Source organism: Ambystoma mexicanum, chromosome 10 (genome assembly GCF_040938575.1).
Source record: "Ambystoma mexicanum isolate Mex_15411 chromosome 10, UKY_AmexF1_1, whole genome shotgun sequence".
Taxonomy (NCBI): domain Eukaryota; kingdom Metazoa; phylum Chordata; class Amphibia; order Caudata; family Ambystomatidae; genus Ambystoma; species Ambystoma mexicanum.
Window position 1 is genome coordinate 728,857,055 of NC_090932.1, and position 27,537 is coordinate 728,884,591.

The 27,537-nt window shown below is 41.9% G+C and overlaps 1 protein-coding gene across 1 annotated transcript in view; it reads left to right on the forward strand.

Annotated features, from left to right (window-relative positions):
• Window positions 1-27,537, forward strand: part of CP (ceruloplasmin) — a 536,222-nt gene that overhangs the window by 196,778 nt on the left and 311,907 nt on the right. The window contains exons 8-9 of the mRNA XM_069618363.1: window positions 2,114-2,260; window positions 26,439-26,638. Of these exons, the coding sequence (XP_069474464.1) occupies window positions 2,114-2,260; window positions 26,439-26,638 (347 nt within the window). The remainder of the gene's footprint in view (window positions 1-2,113; window positions 2,261-26,438; window positions 26,639-27,537) is intronic.

Below are 27,537 nucleotides of genomic sequence, written 5' to 3' on the forward strand. Positions count from 1 at the left end.
AGCAGATTGCATAAAAAGCCACTGCATTACGTGCATCTGTCCATCATCAGAGCTAAATCTGTTTGTCAAGGAAAAAAATAAAGAAGTCTACATGTTCTCAATTGGTGGAATTAGGCTTTTTAAGTTCCTATATAACTCCGGATCAAGAGACTGATTGAGATATATATACATATTGTTTTTTAACAGCACAATTTGCTGTCTGTATATCCGTGATGCAGTGGTGAAAGTTAATACACGGTCATTTACACCATGTCTCCCTACAAGTAAGTCTTGGAAACAAGCAAACATATGACACTGAAAAATGATATAATTATATAATTTGTTAGAACTCACCCCTACATGTTTTATTAGGTACAGGAAGAGCCCAGAGCAGCGCAAGACAAAATCATAAATGCGATTCATATTCTTTCGGTATTCTGTTAGATTCATTCTGTTTCAAGGATTATATTTAACTAATGAACATCACCATTTCACCAATGGGGTTTATGTTTGTGTACAGGTTTGTTGATGAAGGAAGTGGGACTAAACTATATGGATAAAGTCTATGTATGAGGCTCTTCCAGACATAGAATTGGTTAAGGTAATTGACAATTTGTTGAGCTCTGCTACAGGTTACAAAGCGGGTGTTTTTTTTTTGGTACTAATTTAGATCAATGTATTGCTTGTTTTAGGTCCATACACACACCAGTGAAGTCCAGGCAGCCTTGTCACGTTTGCTCTAAGAGACAGGAGCGCACAAGGTGCACATGCACCCCTTTAGATTTTTATAGGGACACCTAACTGAGAAATTTATCGGTATAAAAACACCAGCTTGTGAGTTTTGTCCCTTAAGAATGTCATTATTAACTACAGATCACAGGAACATGTTGAGTATTTAAACAGGACAGGTGATTGATGTTACATGTCTAGGATGGCAAGATTGCCATTTTTGTATGTAAAATTCAAAAGATAGTGTTTTTATTGTCTTCACTATTATATCTTTTGGTATTTTGGTGAAGTGTATTTTTGTTAATTATGATGCACCATTATGTTGTTAAAACATGTTGGTCTATGTGATGTGTTTTATTAGACAATCATTGGGTATGAGTTGTGAAAAACCTTTTTAGGGAATCTTTTTGAATCCTACTTGTGCAATGGAATTTTTGAAGACTCCAGGATAGGTAGGATTTCCTGACTTCTGGCGTCTTGAAAGTCGAGATGAGTTACATTTCCCATCATTCATTCTTGTGGTCATCTGACAAACCACATTATCCCGTCATGACATGATCCCATCATGGCTCATGTCTTCAGCTATAAATGAGGAATGCAAATAACTAATAAGGTTTTAAGTTTCTGAGTGAACAAACCACCCGCATATTTTATTATTTTTTTGTTCCACGGTGAGGAGAAATCCAAGATCTGATGATATTGGAAGAAATAGTTATTACACTGAATCGCCTGATTGTCTCCACATTTGGCATTAGCAGCTGGCTTCATATTTTCTAGGTATTTGGCCAAAGCTTTGTAATGATGTTGTTCTCATTGGGAATGCCACTCCAATGTGATAATGTGGAGCTTAAAAATCGAAATCAATTTCTTTCACCAGGGTCAAAACTTATGGGCAAATGACTAACCCTTCTTCATGGCAAAGGACAATGGGAACCTATAGAGCGCATAACTTATATTTAATGGCTGTATGTACATACAATATTGAAAAAGAAGATTGAGAAATACAATTAATATATGACAGTTGACAGATAAAATTCAACACATTTTGCCAGTTGAAAAGTAGGCTGGCAAAAACTGTCTTCAGATTAGCATAGGCATTGTGCCTATAATAAATACTTCTTTTATGCCCTCCTTGCCCCTGCCATCTCACAAAATACCCCAGTCCACATCCCAGGATGTACCCAAATATGTAACAGAAGTTGGAACATAAGCATAAGAAGAATACAACTAACAGTATGTTCCACTGAAAGTAATTTGTAAAGTTATTGTACGTGTCTGTTAAATGGTGTGTGTAAGTGTGTGTGCGTGCGCGCAGTTGTGTGTACTGTGCATGGATTTTATTGACTGATTTTCTACCTAGACAATGCATACATAATTACAACCAATGCTGTATTGCTTTTACTAGGACCAATCATATCTGCAGAAGTTGGTGATGAAGTGATGGTGACTTTCAAGAATAATGCAAGTCATCCATTCAGTATTCAGGCCCATGGTGTCAGTTACAGCAAGAACAATGAAGGTGCCCTCTACAACACAGATGTTAACCCTAAAGGTATTTAACTGGCAACTGATATATATGTATATATGTACTTGAAAATGTTGCATCATTCGATGGGATGGGAATCTAGAGTTATTCACATCACACTCATATCGTTTTCTATGAAATAAAGACACTGGCTAGAATTATTTTTACAATAAGACCCTTTGTTCTGGTCCACCTGAAACTAAATCCGATATAGTAATAAGTGGCTTACAAAAGTGCACCTTTTACCAGGGTAATCCTGCCTATGCCAGGCCAGTTTTCATGTGCTTATAGAGGCTTGGATTCCATTTTATAGACAGTACAGCGACAACCCTGTCAGACATCAAGGAATACGTTGACATTATGGGATCAAGAACAAAGGGCCAGGGCCTATTGGCTTTCTTTTTATGTTGGACCTTGAACTGTTGAGTAAGAGTCTTGGCAATTGGATAGACAGGTGACTCACATATTGAGTCTTTCCTGAAATACAGAACTCTACAGACGCTACTCCATCCCAGCCTTTGAAATATATCACCACTCTAGTGTAATATTTACATGAGGCCCCTGACTCTGGTGTTCAAAGTACATTTTCCATGATTATCAGATGCATGCCTATGGTAGAGTTATTGTAACAATCTATGTTCTTTACAATTCCAAAGGAACGGTGATCACAGTCCTTACTGCAGATCTCAGATAAACAACAAGACAACACTAACCTGGTCCAGTAGGAATTCGTAGAGCAGAATGGAAAGCTCACCTAACCTCCTCTCCCCGCGCCGGAGAAACCCAGGTCGAGGAGGGGAAGTCAGGGAAACCCTTGTGGGGGAGAAAACCCTGCCGTGCCAGGAACTCGGAAGAAGCGATGGGCGAGTCTTGATTCCCCAGGAGTGACTTCGGGAGTTGGACTTGCTATCGCGAATTATCCTGATGAGAGAAACCAGGTGGTGATTAGAGAAGGGAGAGATTGCGGAAGTAGAACTCTAGTGAGCGATATACCTTTAATTCTGAATGTCTGTTGAGGAGATGTAGGACGGCTTGCACGGAAGTTGTAATCTGTTCAGCGCGTTGGAAAAAGTAACTCCCTGTCCATGCTGAAGAGACTGAAGGATGGAGAAAGGTTAGTGATGGAACGAATTAAAGGATATGTATGCTAGGGGGGGTACGGAACTATACGTACTGAAGAGTGTAGAACAAATGCCTCCGGTGTATGCGTGTGGAGAGCTGGTAGGGCGGAGGACCAAGGACAGAGGAGTCTGACACTGAGAAAAGGAGAGACGGTAGAAAGATTACAGACAAGCGGAGTCTTCGGATAGTAAAGAGAGCTAGCCTAGAATAACAAACTTACGGTGCGTGGCCTCTGAAAACAGTAGCAACGCCCTGGACCGAAGACACCGCCGAAGGAAATCCATTCTGCGAGGTTGGGGGCGGAGTCATCCGACACTCCCGGATTCGAAAAGCTGGTGCGCTGCTTTTCCTTGCTACCGCCATGTTGGAGGAAGTAGAGGCGATGCATGAAACTCGTCTCCACCTGTGCCAGAAAGACCACGTGAGCCGCCCCCTAGAGGGAGCGGACGTGACAGTTATAGCATGGCTGACTAAAGGCATCTAGAAATGGATGTGAATTGACAGATCACACATGCTGAGTATTCAAATTCTATAATCATTACCATTTTGTGGCTTGGAGATGATGGGATTACCTCCCACCACCTTACCTAAGATTCAAAACCTACCGGATCATACACCCATCATTCAGATGAAAGACCACCTAAGTTTTGAAATGTGATACCCACAGTCTGTGTTGGGCCAGGATTGTCACCCCACCTTTGGAAAATCAACACGATTGCATTAATGATGCTGGCTGGTTCATCCAGTCTAATGCCATATACATAGGATTAACCTATTACGCTATATACTGGCTACAGAGAATTCATAATAAAGCATTTGGGCTAAATTGAGAGAGAAATATCTACAGGATATCACTCTTGAGCTGGCCAGCCTGTATTATCCCCACTGACTCCCAGTAGCCAGGAGGATAGTCTTTAAGGTCCTGCGCATGGTCTCTAGGGATTTCTGAGATAACGGGCCTGCCTATTTTCTTAGAGATTCTGGAATTTGAAGGCCATCCTGCATCCTGAAGTTCACTAAAGCAAACAAGTAGGATATCCACACAAGGAACAAAGCTCTAGAAAGTTACCACTGCCAACAAAACGGGGCGTTAGATCTGTATACTGCTCCCGTTATCTCAAGGATCACCAGCCGGAAAGGAAACAGTAGCATTGATTGGAGAAGTGTGATGTGCTTCTTGCTCCGGTGTTTGGGGCCACTTGGGTCCAATGTGAACCATCTTTATCCTGGGATCCGGCGAGTGCTGCCCAAAACAAACACTTAGAATGTGATCAGTAAAAGGATGGTATGAAACTGGGCAGTTTTCGCCTTATCTGCACCAAATGAGCATTGGCAGATTCCATTACAGCAGAAAAAGAGGGCAATCTACATTTGCAAATTTGGATCCTCCAGGTAGTGAGCGTCACTACCTTGAAACCCCCTCCCACCGGCTAAACACACAGCTCAGTTTCACCCACTATTCTGTTATGACTGATGATCTACACAACATAATATGCATTAGGAGAGCATTTGATCAAATCATGTGCAAACTATTGCTGTAATGTGAGAATGAGCACAGTCAAAAATATGTATTGTTTTTGAGGGATCAAGCCACAACAAATATCTGAAGCAAATTGAGACCTCTAGCTGATGTGTTCCAATGCTTCAGGCTGAAGGACTTGCATGTCCCTTCTAGTCCTATTGGTCTAAACAACTTAAGCTCATCCATATGTTGGTCTGTTTTCCATATTATTATTATAATGGTGCTATACCCCTGCTTATTATGCCTTTGCAATTTTTTCAAAAGTGGTTTGGCAGTCTTCGTAAATCTCCAAGTGAGGCTCAGGTTGCTTTAGAGTTTCCACTAACCTTATTCCTACACTGCAAATCTGCCCAAATCTCATTCCAAACCGTCAAGATGATATTCAGAGAATGTTCAGAACTTTTCAGGTTTTATGGGAGAGATTTGTAGTGAAAAGATATTGGAATGAAAAGCTACCTCAAATAGATGCTTTATTGCAAAATAAGCCAAAAGAAGTGTAGAAAAGGAGGGAGGGCGAGCAAGGCTGGATAGGTTACTTAGCAAGAGGACAGTTCAGAACAGATACACACCGCTGAAGGCTTATATGGTATGGACATAGTCAGTCAAATGTTAAACATGCGTTATGCAGCCATTCATCCATTAGAGGTTGCTTACTTGAATATCATTGAAATCACTAATATTATGATTGGACAAGTGTTAGTTGCAGGCATTACCTCAGAAGGTTCAGTAGTGCTGGGATAGAGCTGGTCACTTGCCAAGTATAAGCAATGCTTCCTACCATTCATCTTTCTGACTCTGCTTACATGAATACCAACATGATTGATAATGTGACAGTAGAGCGATTTTGTGTCAGGCATTAATTTTTTTAAAAAGCCATGCCACTCTGTGGCAGAGCATACATTCATCCTTCTGGGGTTACTTACATGAGTACCAATGAAGTTGGTAATGTAACAATAGAGATAGTTAATGACTGGCAAGCATTTATCTCTAGTCTCTAGTGCCAAGTGATATTGATGCACCATTAAGCCTGGCAAGGTTGGTTGCATGAGTAATATCAAAGTTGGTAAAGTTACTATAGGATGAGTTCATGCCTGGCATCTCAAAATGCCAGTATGGCTGGGGCTGAGTCAGTCACATGTTAAGCCATTCATCCATTTCAGTGTTAGGGACTAGGCATACCAGTGTCACATTCTACCTCTTTGTCCAGAGAAAAGGACTGTCCTTCCCAGGAACAATAGGGTTCTCGACACTTCAGACTGCCAGGCTTCTCCCAACACATCTGTGAGAAACCTGAAGGTGTCTTCCTGGCTAGTCCCCGGGGATCTGTCATCCAGGTAGCAAGGACACGGCCATCACTATTGGATCCAGTTCCTGGGGGTGGACCAGGTGGGAGGATCACCCGGATGGGGGGTCCTCAAGGAGTTGAAGTGGGACACCGGCGGGTGAGACTCGGTTTCCCCCCTTCTTTCAATACCTTTTCCGATCCTACCACATAGGACATTCAAAACCCCTGCCCTCACCCCTTTTCTAACACGAAAATGTTCGCATGACACACAATGGACTAATACCAGAGCCGTTTACCTGACATGTCCCAAAACAAGGGTCAGGCAATTGATCAGAATCACACACACCTGACGGCCTTTTCCGTTGCCCACAGGGATAGGAGGTGGAGCAAGAAAGCACAGTACGAGCAAGGCAGACCGCACAACAAACCAGCTATTGAGATGCGTCAGTTCAAAAGGAGGAGAAAGGTGGCGAATATCAAAAGGCTGACAAGGAGGTAGAGACCTTGCTTTTTTTGATGCAGACACGCGAAACATCTGCAGAGCGAATCGTAAGGCTGAGTACAATAGCCCAAGTGTGTTGCAGCAGATGTCAACGGTACACGAGCGTGTCGACGCTGATAAGCGGGAGCGAGGGAAACTCCTACTACTGTGGTACCGGCCTTGACTCCAGTTACGAGGAAAACCAAGCGGTTCATCACAGCTGGTGAGTCGAGGGGAGAGATGATAAGAGCCGGGCTGTGGTGAATGAAAGAAAGACACAAAGTGGCAAGTTGAACCAAGTTCAAAGAATTGTAAAAGTGTTAAGGGAAGACCAGTTGTAGAGGGAAACGCACCACGTGGGTGCTAACTCGAGAGAGTCTTGTCGATCTCCATCTGAGTGAAACTACAAATACCAGAAGGCTATAGGAGAGCCCACAAGATAGATCAAAGTGGTCATACAGGAGGTCAAGCAAAATCCCTGTACAATCGAAAGCCTTTGACCTAAGAAAGCAAGGAAAGTGAATCCCACAAACAATTGTGAATGTGAAGTGGCAGAAGTGAACCCGATCGAGGGATGCTGATGAGAAGGGGACAAGCTCAATGTCCCAAGTCACTGTGTGTTGACAAAACTGAACCCGGCGGAGGGATATCCACTTGAACTGTTTAAAAAGACATTAAGATTTGTGAAGGAATGAAAAGCCATAGTGAACCCGGTGGAGGGAGGCTGAGAGTAAAGAGGGGTCAGTGCCTGGAAGAGAGGGACCCATGGGTGAAGAATCCTCACCCTAAGTGAAAGCAGGAAACAAACTTTGATTTGTTGAAGAAACTTTTGTTTTGTTGGTTGAATAGATCAGGCCCTCGAAGGCAAGAGACTTTCAAGTGAAACAAGATTTGGCCATCGAGGCTCCTGATGAACTGGAACAGAACTGTCGACTCGTGCTGGGGAAGCTCAAGTGTGTGCTGTGCTCCAAGATCCCAACTTATCCCGTGCTCAAAACGTGAGGAATGGAGACCCAAGCTACCACATCCTGACATATTATTTGTGAACACTTCTTTGTTTTCTTGAAAACCACCCACACCTTTTTTGCAGTAGATGTAAGGTTTGGCAATAGGTTTTTTAGTATAGGCCCTTTTATTTTGACACATCGCCACTAGGCCTGCCTTATTTTCATTTGATGCTCGATGCTTGCTCCAATCTTAGATTTAGGTTTAGTTTATGTGTTTTTCCACCATGCAAACATTGTGCAATAAACACCCTTGAACTGCGATCACTTGTGTCTGTCTTTACTGCTGTCCCCATGAGTGCCTTACACACTGCAGCACCATGTTTGTCCCAATAGTCTTGAGCATTAAGAATGTTCAAATGAACAAGTATCCCATTGAGGTTGTTCACATGAGTTCCATTGAGGTTGGTAATTAGCCATTGATTCACTGGTGTCAAGCATTTACCTATGAAAGGCAGGTATTGACATCGTATATATAGCCCGTTAAATGTCAAGCATGAATGATGCAGCAATTCATCCATATAATGCTACGTACAGGAATAACATTGCGGATGGTTAAATTACAATAACGAGTTTTCATTGCAGACATTACCCTCAAAAGACTAAATAGACTAAAATATAGTGAGTCATGAATGCATGATCCAGACATTGATCCTGTCATCATTTAGAGGAGTACAATTTTGATGAGTAACATTGCTATGGTATATATTTATGGCACCCCTCTACCTCTAATAGACCAGTAAAACGAAACCTTAGCAGACAGGAGAGGCATCAACTTATTCAATTGCTTCTTAACAGAAATTGTGTTTCTGAAATGTGTGGGAGGTTTGTTGGGTTCCAAATACCCAGACAATCAGGTTGCTGTGAGTTCAGCCAAAAACCTTTTGTGTTCTGACTCGTAATTATGAGTCATGGCTATACATTAATTATCATTCTAAGAGTGGTATTGTGTTCCTCATTGTGGTTGGTATGATGATAATGAGTGATGCTAAAGAAAAGTGGTTATAGGTGGAGATTCAAAAGAATGCTACAAATGTGTTTAAGTTTTGTTGTTAAGAGATGTCATGGTCTCCGTGAGTTATTTTCCAAAATGAGAGCTAGATAAGAATATTATTAGTTAAACCAGTCACTTATATGTCTTTTCAGAAGACTGTTTTAATTGCTCATATCAAAACTGAAGGTAGAGATCCTATGACTAGTAAGGCCTTATCACTCTCATTAGCAATGTTAAGTTTGGTGATCTTTGCTTCTTTCCATGATGAAAGCTGGAGCAGAAGCCCTCTGGAACTCTAAGCACCTGCCATTACCCTCAGGCAAATTCATGAGGAATCTTCCTATGAACGGTTAATTCTAAGAATACAGTGCCTTAGCTTCAATCAGCAACCCAGCCAGTCTAATGAGGTGTGAATACAAAAGCAAGGAGAGGGACTGGCTGTCCTTTGCTATGAAGCAGAACATCTGTGGAGAATAAAGTGAGATCTGTTCAAAGTATTTGCAATTGATCTTTGGTGAATGAAGGATGATAGTAGCTCTCCATACTTTTTTCATATTTATTTAAAAAGAAGGAAATGCATAATTGGACTCTGTCATAGCTATATGAGAGACAGATGATTGGAAACAATGCAAACGTGATGAAGATCTGTGCCAATAAATGATTGACCTTTACAGAAGGTAAATGAAACTGAATGCTGTTTAAATTCAGTGAGACTTAAAAAAAGCTGCAATCTGCATGACATCAGAGACCTCAGACCATGTAACCAAGTTCATCCTGAAAGTGGTCTACTCCACGACCAACCGCTACTTATTGATATGTGCCTGCCGGTGAACACTATCAAACCTTACTTTGGAAAAGAAATGCAGTTGAAAACAAAGTGGATCTATAACACTGTTCCTACATTATTTTTCATTTCCACTCCATCATGGTCACTTGATATAAAAAATGAGCGTGACAATATATTTCTTCTTGTGGATTGAGTGTAAGGAATGGAACAATTGAAAATCATAATGAAATCAACATTGAAATAACTGGGAATAAAGATAAGACCAAAAGTAACCTCAGGCATAAACGTGAAGTAGAGAAGTAGGACAGCACAACTGTAATAAAAAACAAGTAATAGGGATTACACATGGTAATCTGTGTCACTTTTAGTCCCCCTTAATCTCCACAGTTCCTACTGAATGAAGTGTCATTACTTTACTGTATTGCAGCAAGTTACATTTGCTGACCTGATTCCAAATGCTGATGGGTGATGGTAGTGGTTTCATCCCTTTAGCTGAACAAACATACATAGCATACATAGAACATGAAGAGGACATTAACTTTCCTGAAAGCCTACCTATTTCATATATATATATATATATATATATATATATATATATATATATATATATATATATATTCCTTTGAGGAGTTGGAGGAGCTGGCAAGAATATTTAATGGACCAACTCCTCATTGATATGAAAGGCTGAACAGACCTTAGGGAGGAAATCTGGAATGTACCTCAATCATCTCCATTCATGTCAGACACCAGAAACATACCTATTTCAACCATCCACTTACCAAAGTGATTGCTGGCTGGAAAACCTCATTGCAGGTATATGCATGTTCAATCCATGTTCTTCAGCACTTCAAAACGGAATTAATGAAGATGCTGCAGGACCAACAGATTATTCTGGAGCATGACAAAGAGCAACCTGGATCTCGAAGGTGGACGAAGAAAAGCTCCATCTGAGTTGAAACGCCACGTGAATCCTATACCGGATCGATTGTTGCCTACCGGTTATGCTGGGGAAGATTGTAATTGTAATGGCAAAGGAGTCCCGCATGAGCTCCAAAATTAGTTAAAGATCTCCTGAACACAAGTACATTTCTACACTGTGCAACAAAAGTGGCTTGTGACTAGTGTAGGGGGCCGGAGTGGCTGACCAAAAAGATTGTGGATTCATTTGAACAACCTCCGGGGAGATGCCCCGGCCTAATCAGACTTCCAAATACAATGTCTAAGCCATCAGATGGATTCAAAGCATTGTCGAATGTTGAAGTACCAGACCCCAGAATGGAGCAGTGAATGTCAGGAAACATTGAGGCTGGTGCAAATCTAAGTCAGGGAAACAAAGGAATCCCACTGTATTTGTTTCCACTCCTGGGTAATTAGTCACAACCTGAACATCTCCTCATGTATTTTCACAATGAGCCATGATAGAAGTGAGCAGGGCAGCAAGAGCTTCCACCACCCAAAGTGAGTGGGTCCAAGCTGCAAAGCAAGTTGGCTTCAGTCTTAGAAAGATCCAGAAGGGGAAACGGCATTGGGGGAGTCTTAAGAGTTTTCTGAGAGATAAGTGTTCTCAGTTCCAGACAATGGAATGGTGTTTGCATAACCCCAAATGCCAATTCCACATGCCACAGACTCCAGAGTCTTTGTCTGGTATACCAAAAGCATTGACTTTATTGGATGGGTCCCAGTGCACATAGCTAAGTGAAAATGTGTGAAACATGACTGTTTTATTCTTACCTACTGCATGCATTGACCCACTTTAATGAGGCATCCAATGTCCGTTTAACGCCACATATGTAAGGCAGAGTCACCATATGTAATATGCTTCCACCCATGTGATACCATCCAACACTAAGCACAATCTCCAATGCCCCATTAATCTCCTCCAATCCCAATTTTATGTAATATGTCATGTACAGCCTGACATACAGGAGCTGCCCCACACTCCCAAACCAGCAACTACCTGTCTCTATGCAAACCATTCTCCTTCTACCAGCATTTGAGCTCTCACCACCACCTTCATTATTTGCAGCTCCCAAATAACATGCAGCAAGCTTTATCATCTGAAGGAATCCACATAACAGTTTGCCTTCTGGGCTTGGTCCTTCTTCCCTCTTGCAATGTATCATCTGAAGGAATCCACATACCAGTTTCCCTTCTGGGTTTGGTCCTTCTTCCCTCTTGCAATGTATCATTTGAAGGAATCCACATACCAGTTTCCCTTCTGGGTTTGGTCCTTCTTTCCCCTTGCAATGAATCTGAAGGTCCGGCTGAAGCAGTGAGGATGGGAAGAGGAGAGCAATCCTGTTGCCGCTCCCTAATCCTTCAGGAGCCATTTGGAAGCTGCAGAAGATCCAGGGGAGGGACCAAGGGTTTGCAACTGAAAACCTAACCTTGCTACCATAGCAACGCTTACTTTTGGTTTGGCACTGTGTCTGTGATCCCTGAACCAGAGGTCACAAGGTCAGGGCCATGGGTAGCTGATGCTCACCATTGGCAATCCCCAAAATGGTGTTCTTGGCATTGGCTCTGCCACTGTGACATTGACGCTATTAAGCGCAGTGCTGCCTCGTCTGACATACCAAGAGCATTAGTGCCAGACATAGCAGATGCCTGGCAACTGTGAAAGTGCTGGCAAGTACAGAGCATCGTCTGCTGCCATTGAGAGCACTGTTGTTCAACTTTAATTCAGAGATTACTTTCATAAAAGTTACAAACCAAACAGTACATAGAAGTAAGCATTACAGCAAAATGTGATAAATTCCCACTGAAAAATAATCAATACATTTAAAAAATATCATGAATTATTGTACAAGTCTCATAAAATCAACCTTTTTATCCCATGCATGTATTAAATATATGTTGAAATAGCCAAAATTACATCAGTTGCTATCGCCTGTTTGCATAGCTGCTCTGTACGGCCCAATGTCCTCACTCCCCAATTATTAATACAAGGTTTCAGATTCCTTTTCCTTGTGATATTGTATAAAGGGCAGTTAAAAAAAGAAGTGTTTCAGAGTCTCTCTAGTGGTCGTACAATAAGGGCACATAAGAGAGGAATCTGGATACCACCTAGCTTTAACAGTGGCAAGGGATACGTTACCAAGTCTCATTCTTGTATACAGGGACCTTTTTCTGTGATCGTCTATCAGAATTAAATAATCCACTATCTTGTAGGAATATTTATACATGAAATAGTCATATCGCATTGCTAGGGTTAAACACCTTTCTGCACAGTTCTCCCACTCACACTCAGAATAGGTGTACGTAACAGTGACTTTGCACATTCCATCAATGTTCTCCAGATGAGACCACAAATCCTCCATACCTAAGTTGGTTACAATGGATGTATTGTGTCGAAACCATACATGCAAGCACACGTTGTTATAGGACAATAGCTCTTTTAGTACCTCTCTAATCTTTGCATGATCAACACAAGACTAAATACGGATCTTCAACAGTAGGAGTTTAATAAGGATGGAGTCTTGGATACAAAATAGACCCAGTTCCATATGGACAGAGATGTTTGGAGAGCTGCCAGGAAGGTGTAAGAGATGTTTTAAGAAGTTGTTTTCTTTGATTATATGAGCACCAGATTTACAGCACCCCCCCATCTCTGCACCATACAGAGCCCTCAACAACACCTGTGCCCTGTAGATCTCAATGGCTGGCTTCACAGTTAGTTCTTGCTTTGCTAACTAATTGCAAGGTGCTGTTACATTTCCTACCCATTGTTGCATCAGCTCGAGCCACATGTTTAATTCATCTCCCATCATTGGACATTCTAATGTCAAATAGTCAAAATTACCGACTTCTTCAACAGGTTCTCCAATTTTTTTTCAGGGCCATTGTAAAACAACGACCCTGAAGATTCCCACATCGCATACATTTTGTTTTTTGCAACATTTATTTCTAGACCTCTTGTCTCACAGAAGTCTACAAAATGGTCAACCTGTTTCTTTAGCCCCAGTGCGGTGAGTGATATAAGCACAATATCATCTCTGAAGAGCATAATCCAACCTTATCGCTGGTTAATGTGGGGGCGTCTGATGATCCCATTGGGAAGCCCTACAACATGCCATTGAAGAAAAGGTTGAAGAGTAAGGGAGCGATTGTACACCCCTGCTTTACCCCCTTCGTTACCCCAAATGTTCTGGTGGTCTCACCACTTAGACCCCACCTAGCTCTAGCCCCTGAATCTGCATACAGCTCAATGATTGCTTTAAGCAATTCCATCGGGACCCACAAAGCAGCCCTAGAGATACTATCATAGGCCGCCTTGAGATCCACAAATAATAAGGAAAGGTCACCCCTTTTTAACTTAACATAGTTATCACAAATTAAACTTAGTCTTAGGACCTGGTCAATTGTACTCAGCCCTCTAGGGAAGCCCACCTGTAAATGACTGAGGGTACCTGTTCTGTAACCTAGGCTTCAAGTCTTGTGTGTAAAATCTTCCCAAAGATTTTCCTACTGGTGCACAACAGTGAAATGTATCTATAGTTACTAGGAGTACCTCAATCTCTTTTATGAACTATTAGAAAAATGTCCTCAAGGTTACATATCGGGGGTTCTGAGCCTGATCTCAATACTGCATTAAACAAATTATAAAGGTATGGAACCCACATTTCTAAATTACTCTTGAAAAAATCTGGCAGCATATTATCTCCACAGGAGGATTTTCCTGGGACCTGGCAACCCACTGCAATAGCCACTTCATTTAGACTCAATTCAAGGAGTGATACCCCCTTACACGCCTGACTAAACCAGTCCAGAAAATCAGGCTGGTTAGCAAAAGCAGGCCTTGTTTCTTGGTAGGGGGATGAAAAATGATCATACCAAATCCTCTCATTAATAGCCGCTTCCACAAAATTGGAACGATCGCTAAAGCCCAGAGTCACAATCCTCCAGAATGCTTTTGCATCCATCTTCTCAAGATCGTTTTTTAAAGAGTCCCATGTGCCTAGAAAAACATTTTTTGTTTGTTTTATAATAACGTCTTCTTGTATTCCTTTCTAAAGGAGCATATTTCTTCCCTACACTTCAGATCCCTATTTTTAACAGCCTCCAACAATCTCGATTTGGCAGCCCGGCAATCCTGATCATACAATGCCAATTTCCATACTGGTTGATCCATGTTTTTCTTTGCTGGTTTTGTTAGCTATGTGCCAAATGTAGATGTTATACTACCTACCAAATCAATGATATTGAAGTCATTCATCTTGCTATTTTTAAATACCATGTCAAGTTCAGGCAACCGCAAATGGTAAGCCTCCACCAGCGCATCAGCGAGGGGGTCCTCATCCCATGTTACCCTACACCTTTTTTTAGTAGGACATACTTTCTGGGCAGCACTAGATTTCATCCTAACCACCATATTCATGGCAAGGGTAAAAGGTAGCAAATTGTGGTCATTATCCATCTTTTCTACAACCTCAAAGGATATAGCCAATCCCCATGTTTCTAAGTCAACTAGAACATACTCAACATGGCTACTTCTATCCCCTATATTAAACATTTTGGAGCGAGGTATATCTGTTGTCACCCTGCCATTGCAAGCACAGAGGCCGTTTCTAAAAAAAATAGCTCTGCTGTTGGTAAAGCATATTCTTTTACTTTATTTTGGCAGGGGCAATGAGGTCAGGAATTCCCCAGATAGGATCTTCTCCTCCATTAGTTCTGCTAGTTAATTTTGGGGATCGTATTGCAGGTTTATCTCCCTGCAAACAATCATACTCAGCTGGTCCACGTGTTGCTGGGCTAGATCAAGTTCCAACAATTCTAATTCACTTAGTGTTCTCATACCATGTAAACAATATGGTTGATTATAAACATAAAAAACACAGTCTCATGTGCAAAGCAAATTTAATCATGAGGCACTGCCAATCCAAAGATTGGGTTTCTACCATCCTAGTCTGTGCTTTAAAAACAGTCTTAATCCAAACACTCATTCCCTCACTTTGTCACACAACCTCACTCCTGTGCCTGGCCGTTAGGATTGAAAACACAGAATAACCCACTATCATATGCTGGTTTAGGGCCCATGTCTCTTGAAAACAGAGTATTTCATAGATTCTAAGGTTCTTTACCCAGCCTGGGTCCTCTAGGTGTTTCTGGAGGCCTGTGACATTCCAAGGAGTAATCTTAACTTGATAAATTAAATCAATTTTTCCAGCTAGGGTATTGTCCATGTCCCGCACAAGGAGTGGGGAGGTTACTGCACATCAAGAAAAGCTGGGGACATGGGCAGAATGCAAGGAATCAAATCATGCCAATGGAGCTGTTGGGGAAATTAAAGTATTATTCGAACAGGGTGGCTTTCCTGTCAATTCAATTTTTATGTCACAAGGTTGCAGAGTTCTCTTATCAATTGAAAAAAGACCCAACCTTAGGTTATCATTTACCAAATACAGCCTAATATAATCAAGCCGCCTATATGCCCTTGAGAAATGCGTTGTGCATCCAATATATCTGATCTTACCACAGACAAACAATTCATGTTATGTCAAATCCAATGGATCTATGTATTTAGTAGACTAGCCTCGCCTTCCCAGCTACCTTGCTGGCGTTTAGGAACATTGGTTAAGAACACCGCATTGTCCACAGATTCCCGACCCCCAACCCTTGCACGAGATCTCGCCTCCCATTGGCCAATGCTGGTATCTCATGGGTCATAGATAGGTTCCATGGGCTTTGTTGATTTAGTTCTATTCCCTTTACCACCCAAAGTATGGGAAATTATCTTTCCGAAGACTATTGGTCTACCTAATACAGGAGTGGCTGGGCAGGGATGTTTTTTTCTCATGTTCTTCTATGACCTTAGTAATTGCACCATAGGCTGGGGCTCTTCCCAAGGGAACCCCCCTCCCTTTTAGTCCCATTGAGGTAGTAAGAGGAGCTAATTGAGATTCTACCCTTAATTTCAAAGTTCCCAGATCATCTCTTAGCTCAGAAACCAATGGTTTAAGAGCCACAATCTTTGTTTTGGCCCAAAAACAACCCTTACAACCAAGTTGGTCTGTCATTCCATTGGATGTAAGTGCTTGACATTGTGCATCTGTAGGCCCCAAGTTATCTATATTGACCTAAGGGGAGCAATTTGCCTCAAGATCAGTTAGGGCAGTGAGTGATTGGAGGTTGGGACTAGTTCATTAATAGCCATGGGTGCTTCAGATGACAAATCAATTAGATTTCCAGAGGATACACCCACTTTTTCATCGCCAGCCCCCCTCCCTAAACCCTCCGGTCAGTGTATGGGTCCTTTAGAAGCTGGATGGGTTTTATAGCGAATGTGAAGTTACCCCCCTCTTGCTGGTGATCAAGTTGTGATTAGCCACTAGATCACAATAAAAAAATGTGAACTTCCCTCACACCTCTCCAGGTTTAGTTTTGGGCTTGGCAAAGGGCAAATGTCTCTGAGACAGTTTGCCCTTGGTCCCCCCCTTTGGCTTTCCATCGACATTTGGGGACTTCACTCTATTTTTACTTATGGCTCCAGCATTTCCATGATCACCATTATCAATATCATCTAAGAATACACCGATTTTCTAAATCAATAAGTTTACTTCATTAATCAAGCAGAAACCTGTGCACTCTTTTTAGAGCTAAGGCAGAGGAAGTTGCTTTTCGCTTTAACATTATGGTCAAATATCCGATAGGGATATCAAAATATCAAAGGGTTAAATGTATTGCACAGTCTATCACAAATTAAACTGCAGTAAGGTAAAACGATAAGCAAAACCATTTGCATAAAAACCTAGGCATTAAACACAGAATTCAATGTTGAAACATGCAAGATAAAATTATACCACAGTATTATGACACAATAACCAAAATCACATGTGTTACATGTGTTACCCTCTCCCTAGTTGGCTCTGATGTACCGCTTATCTAAGTAAAGGGATATAAAAGAGATTAGCCCTAGTTTCTCAATCTAATTTCTAAATTTCTTGTATATCCATACAGATGAACTATACTCTATCTGTAGAGATGTTTAGCACAACAAATTTAAAAAGCCTTCACCATAACACCAAGGCTAGTGACACTGGGGGAGGTCAGTCTAATTGTATTGCTCCATCTTGTGTGTCTGATAAAACACAGTATTATCTGTGGCAAACTTGAAGTATTAATTCATATTTGGGGATCCACTAGTTATATAGATGTCCCAAGAGTTCAGAGTGTGAGCCCTGGACTCAATTTGGTCCACCGGTTTCAACAGATTAAATATATTGGAACCGCTTTCTTCAGGACCCCTAAGGTTTTAAATCAGTAGGGTAAAATATTGTATCTGTTTCACCATTTGGATTGTGAAGCTGTTTTTCTTTTTTCAATATTTGGTTGCTACCATGACATTTCAAATGGTATGTATCTAGGCAGCCTGCATCCGCACTCTGCCGACATTGCCAATCTTGGCCCGGAGTTGTCTACTCCTTCATGGAAGATCTCTTCCCTGCAATTGTGTTATTTATTATTTGTACTGGTCAAGTTCAATTTGTCTCGTGCCATTATCGCTTTTCGCGGTGGATTTTGGCAGCGGTATGTTTGGTTCCTATAGTTATTGAGAAACTAGAGCTAATCTCTTTTCTATCCCTTTACCTAGGTAAGCGGCCCACCAGCGCCAACTAAGGAGGGATTAATCATGTCAGGGATAGTTAGTTGTTTCCGCAAGGGGGACATAGCGAGCCGTAGGCCACCTGATAAAGCAACCAATGGAATCTGAGAACTTCCATCCTTTTTTGTGTTCAAGTGTTGGGAGCCATGGATGGACATTAATGCTCCCATAGACCCCTTGCATGTTGTACTACCCTTACATGTGTTACCCCTATGAATTACGTATATACGTGCTTTTCTTTAAGTTCACATGGTATCCATAGTGCCCACAAAGTCAAGAAAGGCCAGGAGAAGTCCAGGCAGCACGTGTCGGGCACAAACTAAGCAAACATGAACTAAGCACAAACTAAGCAAAAGTAAGCCAGCAAATAGATCTTTACAGATGTTTGCAAATAGAGTAATATCCTCAATCCAAAAGCATACAGCTCAGCGTATTGCTCTAATGGGTTTTGGGTGAATGCAGAGTGGCGTTTGATACAAAAAGGCTATAAAAGCAGTAAGTGCAATAAATACAAAAAGTAGAATAGGCTCTGCAAACATTACATTTAGAAGAGGCCAGCACCACTCCAAGCAGAGGTTTTACCAATTTTGCTGCGAGCTACGAGCAGGGGAAAAGATAAAATATCCAAACCAGGGCTAACGGGGCCACCAGGTATATAAAAAATGTTGAAGATGTAAAAGATGAAAACATATAAATTGCCTACCACCAACGGTGAGGCAAACAGTGGTCCCCAAAGTAGTGCTTGCAGTACTTGCAGGCCCAACAGGTTCAGTGCTCACAGCAAGGTTTTAGATGTAAAATGGTCTTCACTGCTGTTCCATTGGCATATCAATTAACATCTCATTCCAGAATAAGGGAAAAATGACAACAGTGGCTCCTGCTCTGGCTAATAACCACAGCGTTCTGCAACCTGCAAGCACCGGCAAACCCAAACACAGCCAGTCAACCAACCTGCTGGACTGCAGGACTGCCTTTATCTCCCTTCGCTGTGGCTTCGTCGTGCAAAGGCTTTCTTCACTAACACTGCAGGTGGCAGTGATTAGCCTTCCCCTCCTCCAGCACACACATTAAGAGAAGTGCTATGCTTGGCAGTGGCCCTGTCATTAAGCTGCTGTGGAGTGCAGCATTGATTCTGATGTGTCAGTGGGATCAGAATTCTTTGGCAGTATGAGGGAATGTTAAGGAGTTCTGGTCTTTTTTTAAGTTAATAAGGGGTCTGCAAAACCCACACGGCTGTTGAAGGATGTTGGCCAGAAGGTATATTTGTATATTTGTGAAGTAAGAGGACTGGGACAAACATTAGGCTGGGATTTGTTGGCAGTGGGGCAGGCATTTGTATATTTTTTAGGTGGGGAACTGTAATGGATGCACTCTATTCGCATCCCTAATAACGATCACATGTTCAGAGACGGTGTTTTATATCTTCATTTCCTTTACTGCCTATTTATAAAGACAGCATCTCATATAAAACAACAACCCTCTTCTCTGCCTACCCTTTTCACTCTCATTCAACCGTCTCTGCTTCCATTCCACATGCTAGATTCTCCTCTCAATAATAGGTCACCCCCTAACAGGAACGATACGGAGAACCTGAAGATGTTGCAGTGGGTGCCTGGATAATGTTTACTAACCTATCATTGACACACTTTTAAGGCTGTTGCTGACTACAGGACTAGGGCTGAAAGGGAACGTGAGGGCAGTTTACTGGTGTCATGGTAACACCTGGCCCCTGTTCCTGGTAACACCTGGCCCCTGTTCCTATTTGCCCCATTATGTGGGAAGCACCAACAAGGCGAGTCACTGTTGAATTACACTTAATTCACAAGCCCTCTCGAGTACAATAAACGCAGAGGGTAAGTGGGTGAAGCCAGCCTTACAGTATCTTGTCCAGGTTCCCCAGTCTGACAGTGAACAAACGTCATTCATGCACTCATCAAGGTATTGAATAGTGAGAGTGACAATTTGGAACAGAGGCACAACAAGCATATATATTTGGGGAAGGAGGTGCCAGCAGCATGGAGACTATGGAGGGCTATGTTGGGTTAGGGGAGGTATCAATGGGTGTGGGGCTGTTGTCCTGGAACACAGCAGGTGTTAAGGGCATGGTTGGAAAGGGCAGACATCATCGAATTCCTGAGGTCCCATGAAATAATTATTTTGCAGGAAATCTGGGCTCTGGACATCCCTCTGTTAGATGGATATGTATCATACGGAATAGCAGCTAGTAAAAACCGGAGAGGCAGATGTTATGGAGGAATGGCCAGCCTGATGAAGGCCTCTTGAACTGTAAGGTTAAGATGGTGGTGACTAAGTTGGATTTCCTGCAGATGTTATTAATAACATCACCAATGGAGGGTAAAGTGGGCATCTTACATTTTTATAACATCCCTCATAAGGGTGAGGGGAATCGATTGGGGAAGCTTAAGGACTTTCTTGATGACTATTTAGGGAAGAGAGTGAATAGGCGAATCAGGTTTGTATGGGGTGGAGATTAATCTCAGAATGGGCGTGAGAGTACCAGTAGATCTCTTCGACCTTTTTGAGGAACTGTCTTTGAACATTCCAAAACTAATAATGAAGGATCCTCCGATCTGTATGAAGGGACTACAGTTAAGCGTTTGGCTAATAGAATGGGGGATGCAATCAGTAAATGGCTGCATAACGCCAGATATTCCGGGAAACCTGACATTCCATAATCATTTGGGTTCTGCCACAACAGATTATTTTTGCCTATCTTTGGAATTGTGGGAATACATAGTGGACTTTGAAGTGGTGGCCATAACCCTCTAACCTTGAAGTTGAGGGGGATAGTGGGAGGGGAAGGCCTGACAGACAGTGCTCCTTGTTTAGTTGAAGTGGAAGCTGTCTCAAAAAAGAAGAATCAGTTGGGGGTAAATCCGGGACTCTGTTTTGCATCTCAGTATTCTGGCTGGGAAAACTTTGGAAATTGGTGGAATTCTAGAGAATGAGGCCAGCCCAGTGCATGTTGTGAAGTGCTTCATTGGTATACTAGGATCACTCACAAGGTCTTTGTGGCTGAGTGCAGGTAAAAGGGGAATCCAACTAAGAAGGGATGATTTGATGCACACAGCATATCTACATAAAAGCACTCCTGAAAGCCCTAAAATTACCTACTTCTTCGAGGAGGGACATTATCCAGGTGAGAGCCCACTATCGTTCTGTGGTAGAGAAGAGGAAAATAGTGATTGAGGAGGAAGCGTGGGAAGGGTTCCTAGAGGCTCTCAGGGCCAACGACTCTAAAAGATTTTGAGAGTTTGTGAAGGGGGGACTTGTCCATTAACCGAGTGAAGAATCAAGGGGTACCCATGTGGCAGCAGAAGCCTGGGTGGCTTATTTTGCCTCCATGTTTGGAGACAGAGGACCTCCAAGGGAAGGAAGGAATAATAGCACATCCCTATGCTTTACACTAGAAGAGGTTACTCTAGCTATTAAAGCCCAAGCTCAATATCGGGTCCCTCAACCAGATGCTATCCCTGTGGATTTGTTTCTGGACCATATCAATATATGGGCACCTCTGTTGACTCTAGTGTATAATACCTGTCTAAAATCAGGATACTTCCCTCCCTCATGGAAAACCGGCAACATTTTTCCAATTTTCAAGAAGGGAGACCCCACCTGCCCGACATCATATAGAGCTATATTCCTCCTAGATACCTCCTTTACAATATTTGGAAGGGTTTTGCTGGGTGACATAGAGTCCTGACTTTTGGATGGGACAGTACTCTCAGATTATTCAGTTCAGGTTTCGCCTGGGGTTACGAACAATGGAACTGGGTTTAAACCTGTATTTATTGGTCGCAAATTCTGTATTTTGCAGGGGGGATATGGTTTATCTCACATTCATGGACCTAAGCACAGCCATCGACAAAGTGCATAGATCAAAGTTGTGGGCTGTGCTGGAATCCCTGGGGTATCCAGAGGAACTCCAGGCTGTGTTGCGAGAAACCCATAGGGAAAACAAGGAGTGTGTCCTCAGTGAACCGTGGGGGCAGTGTACTGCATGCTTTGAAGTTGGGCTTATGGGTTCGTCTTGGCCCCAATATTGTTCACTCTCTATATTAATGGGCTTATTAAGGCCCTGGTAGATAGCAGGGCTGATTTGGGAGGGAGGGTGGGCCTTTCCGGTTCTGGTTTATGCCGATGATACAGTGCTAATAGCCAGAACCCCAAGGGCGCTACAGATTTGTATAAATGCCTATGCGGCCTTCATGAACAACCTGGGGCTAAAATTCAACACCACAAAGTGAGCAGTAATGGGATGCGTACGATGGAAGAGGCCCGCTAAGATGCGCCCTATGATGTGTAATGGGGAAATTATTCCAAGAGTAAAGGAATTTGACTATCTTGTGGTCAGACTTTCGGAGCCAGTTACGGGCAGCGTCCATGTTAAAAAACAAACTTTAAAGATGAGTCAGCATGTAGGCGGGATTTTCCGCTTTTTGGCCCGCTGTCCGGGTCAGCCCTTGGAACTGGTTCTGAAGGTTCATGCTGCTCAGACCAAGGCGGCCACTTTATATGGAGCGCCCCTATGGGGGCACATGAAGGCAGCGGAGCTACAGGTGAAAGAAATTACATTTTTTAGACAGCTCTTCGGACTCCCTGGCTCAGCCAGATGTGTCTCAGTCCATAGGGAACTGGGGATGCAGTTTTGGGAAGATCAATGGGCTCTTGCTCCGAGCATCTTCTGGCTCCGTATGTGGGCCAATCAGTGAGGCATTCTATGCCATTTTATTATTAGGAGCCTTATGGGCAAGTCAAACTGGTGTAAAATCCTGTGGTTAGCATATTTTAATGACTATTTTGTTTAGCAGTAATATTCTAGCCCTCTCCCCCCGGGACAGTCTGATGTCTTTGAGGCAAATGAGAGAGTTTAAACAGACGCTACTTCCGGTGTTGAAGGAGAAGAGGGAGGGTAGGGAATTTCACACCCACTCTGATAGAAACCACACAGTGAAAAGCAGGGTGAATGAAATCCAGCCTTACCTTCTTTGGAGGTCGAAAAGGAGGGAAAGGCGGCTTATCACGCGGGCCAGGTTTGACTGTCTACAGCTGAGGGGAAACAAGTACAAGTGGCCAGGGTTTCCTGATAATCCTAAATGCCCAGCATGTGGGGAAGAAAGAGAAGACCTGAAAGACTTTGTATTGTTTTACCTGGCATATAAGCATATGAGTAGGTCTACTATTTTGCCGGTTGTTAGGCATTTAGACATCCGCCTACATAGCCGCCCCTACTTTTCCTCCAGACTGCTGTTTCAGCATTGACTGCTAGGTCTTCCTGTTTTATTTGAAAAGGGCTATGTACCAGAGAAAGGGATTTTTATTTGAGCAGTAATATTTTAACTGCCCCTTGTAATTTGGTTTCATACTCCTGCTGTATTGACTTTTATTTAATTTTAGGGTAATGGTAGTGCTGTGTTTTAAAAAGGTGATGAAATAGTTATTGTCAGTATAATCTGTTTAAATGTCATGTTTTTGCGTTTAACGGATGTATTTAATTTGAATAAACAAGATATTGATTGATCGATATATATTTGGGATTGTGGAGGCAGGAAACAATCTACAATGAATGTATACAGTATTCACAATTAATACATAATCAGGATGTTGCAAGTCACATTGGAACTCCATAATCTTAAACATGCACTTGTCCGTGACCACATGCCTCTGTATGGTCAAAGAACTCTTCTGTCACATGCATTATACTGAAGACGTCGCAGCGCTGTAATTGATGTCATATATCTTACATGAGCTGTGCACATTAACCAGGAAATAAAGTACTCTGTAGAGTAATTTTCCACCCTTATGACATCTCACGACTGAAGGATCAAAGTTAGTTTGACCTTATAACTGTGATGAGCAACAATGAGGTGAAGAGTAAAGAGATGCCTGCCCCTCTAATCACTTGCCTGATCCTGAATAAGGCTTTATTCCAAACACCCCCAGATGGTGTGATAAATATGGATGTATAGTGACTCAATAAGAGTGCAGTTGAGTTCTGGAGCTCCAGCAGTACCAGCAATCAAGTGCCAGGTCTTACTGGAAGCAGAGGCATGAAGGTTTTGTTATTAAACATCAGGTCACCTTTATCTTCTGTACTGGCACTGTATTTTTGCCATTGCCCTCTTCCTCATTCTGGGGTGTAGGACAACATACCACTTGATGGATCTGCACATGAGGCCTTGTGAGGCAATAGCTCTCTTTGGAAGACAGTACCATTCCCATTCATTAGCCATGGAAGGCTAACTTCCGCCCGATTTCTCATTTAGATTGTGTTGGAAAATTGTTTGGGAAAATTCTATTAAAATATTTGCAGGAGTGGGCAGACAGGGAAAACAATATTAGTGATCTCCAAGATGGATTCAGAAAGCACAGGGGAATGATGGATCAGTGCTTTATGCTTTTAATGTTAATCCAAAAATACACAATTTTAAGGAAAATGTATGTATATGTGGTATTCTTGGACTTAAGAAAAACATTCGATTCTGTCTCTCAAGTGACACTCTGACATATTCTTTCAGTTCGGAAGGCACCAGCTAATCTGATCTCTATCATTTGCCAGTTATACTCAGGAAACAAGGCCTGTGTACGTTATGGTTTGAGTGGTGAATTGACATGAGCCTTTGATGTTGATATGGGTGTTAGACAAGGCTGTGTCTTGGCTCCCCTACTTTTTAATATTTACATCCAATAAATCATTGCTGTTTTATTGTAGGAGTGCCAAGACTGTCCCAAAATGGCATCTGCGAAATATCCTGCATTATTTTATGCAGATGATACGATTTTGATAGCTACAAACCCTGCAAGGTTTGAGAAAATCCTTGTCTGTTTCTTTGGCTAAATGTAAAGAGTCGTCTCTTACTTTGAATATTGATAAATGTAAGGTAATGGTGTTTAAATCTCAATCCTTTAAATATAAACCAGTACTGCTAAAGGTAGGATGCTCGCCATTAGAACAGTCAACCTTTTATGAATACTTGGGAGTGAGATTTCAAGAGACTGGTGGCTGGGCAGCACAACTGGACAAATCTGCAGTCATACTTGAGAAATTTAGTGGAGCTGTAATGTCTTTCTATTTTAAACATGGTAGTAGTGCATTATCCCCAGCCACAGATCTGTACCAAAAACAAGAAGCCCTACCTGCCTCAATGTATGGTTCAGAGATCTGGGTGAATGCCAATGTTGGTAAGATTAGCATCTGTGAACACACATTTTTGAAAACCTGTCGATGCTCCCTCTTAGTGCCCCCTCCTCACTGGTATATTTGGAGCTTGGTAGTGTGCCAGTCAGTCATCAAGTTACCATTAAACTTGCTCCTTTTGGGTCAGAGTGTGGAAGCAACATGGCCTGGAAAAACTATGGGATGCATTGCGTCACCTAATGTCATTGGTTGGGCGGGGGGCCTGAAATGGCTTTTACATGTTAAGGAGAACCTTCCAAAGCTTAGATGCATCTGACTTGTGGACACATTCCCAATGTTTGACTCTCTCAGTCATTATAAAGTGAGAGCTGGTGAGAATCTATTGGTTTATGCTTCTATAATAAAGACGTGTTTAGATTATCGTGATTATCTTAGGTTACAGCTTGGATTCAAATCTGACCTGGACATAATTTCTCAATCATTCGAAAAATCTTTGTATTTTTTATTTTAGGCTGGGGTTACTCCCAGTTGCTTCCCTTACTTAATCATGGAGGTCTTCAGAGTCAAATAAATGTCCATTGTGTGGGGTAGCTAATAAAATTATCTTACATTTTTTGCTAATTTGTGACAAGACCATGCAATTGAGATGTATGCATCTTCAACCAATTTTAAGGAAATTAGGGATTTGTTCCTCTGTTCTTGCCTTGGGATACCTGAGCCAGTATTACATTCCCATGTTGTTTTTTCAACCACCCATTACATATACATGGCTTGTTGGCAAAGATCTAAAGCTCTGAAAAGCCTAGGATAAGGTGGTTCTTGATGGTTCGACAAGGCTCCTTGCCTTTTACTTTTGTTAGCATTTTTATATTCTGCACTGATGGGTCTTGGGTAAGAAATGCATACTGCTTGTTATTTTACGCATTGATCTTATTCGTTTAACAATTTGTATTGCTGTGCATTTTTCTTTAACATATTTGCATCATTGTCCATTTTATGAAATGTGTTATTGTATGTTGACTTGATGGTTTATACCGAATAAAAGTCTGAAAATGAATGAATGAATGTATGTTTGCCCAGTTTGCTGTGCCTTTGGTGACTGGCATTACTAGCAAATGAAACTCATAGACAATGCAAACTCAAGAGCCTTGTCTAGTTACACAGCACTAAACTCATCTATGTGCACCCTTGTGTACAGGCACATCATAAATGACTTATGATATCATATCATTTTTTAATATGACAGGTTCTCATTCAACTCCTGCCTCTCACGTGAATCCAGGTGAGACATTCACCTATGTATGGAGCATTCCGGATGATGTGGGTCCCACCCTAGAAGACCCAGATTGTTTGACTTGGCTGTACTACTCAGGAGTGGATTCCATAAAGGACACCAGTGCAGGCCTTGCGGGCCCTCTGATAGTGTGCCGCAAAGGAACCTCAAAGGTAAGGCAATATGCATTCTGACATAAACCTTTTTCCAAAATTTAGAAACACCTCGATCGAACATTGAGCAGTATCCAGTCACAAGTGGAATTTTACAGTTCCAAATATGTACAAGGAGCAATATATTTTACAAATAATATAATTATTTATTGTTGACTGTAAATTCAAATTCAAATTGGACTACTGCATTTTGGTCGTCTATCCTTGATTGGTGACTGCATTCTGGTCACGTATGGCCCTGACTGAAGTTGACTATGTATTTTGTTTGCAGCTGGTCCTGATTGAAATTGTGCTACTGCAATTTGGGGTGACCTCTGACCACAATTGAAATTATAATGCTGCATGTTAGTCGCCTATGGCCTTGATTGAGCTACTACTTCTCTATTTTGTTGGTTGCTGGTGGCACTGATTGAGCTCAAACCACTGGATCACCTATGACCCTGACTGAAATTGGGCTACTACATTTTGGTTGTAAATGGCCCTGATTGAAATTATACTTCTGCATTTCGGTTGCCTTTGGCCTAAATTGAGCTCCTACTTCTGCATTTGGTCCTGATTGAAATTGTACTACTGCATTCTGGTTGCCTATGGCCTTGATTAGAATTGTACTACTGCATTTTGGTTGTTGATGGCCCTGATTGTGCTCAAACTACTGCATGTTGGTCACCTATGACCCTGAGTGAAATTTAAAAAATACAGCATTTTGATTGCCTCTGTCCCTGATTGAACTTGGGCTATTCATTCGGCTGCCTATAGCCCTGACTGCAATAGTACTACTGTATTTAGTTTGCCTGTGGCTCAGATTGAAATTCTACAACTGCTTTTTTGTTGAAAAATACCCTCTAGCTGATAGTATATTATTTTGGTAACCTGTACCTCACTTTTCCTGCATGTAGCTC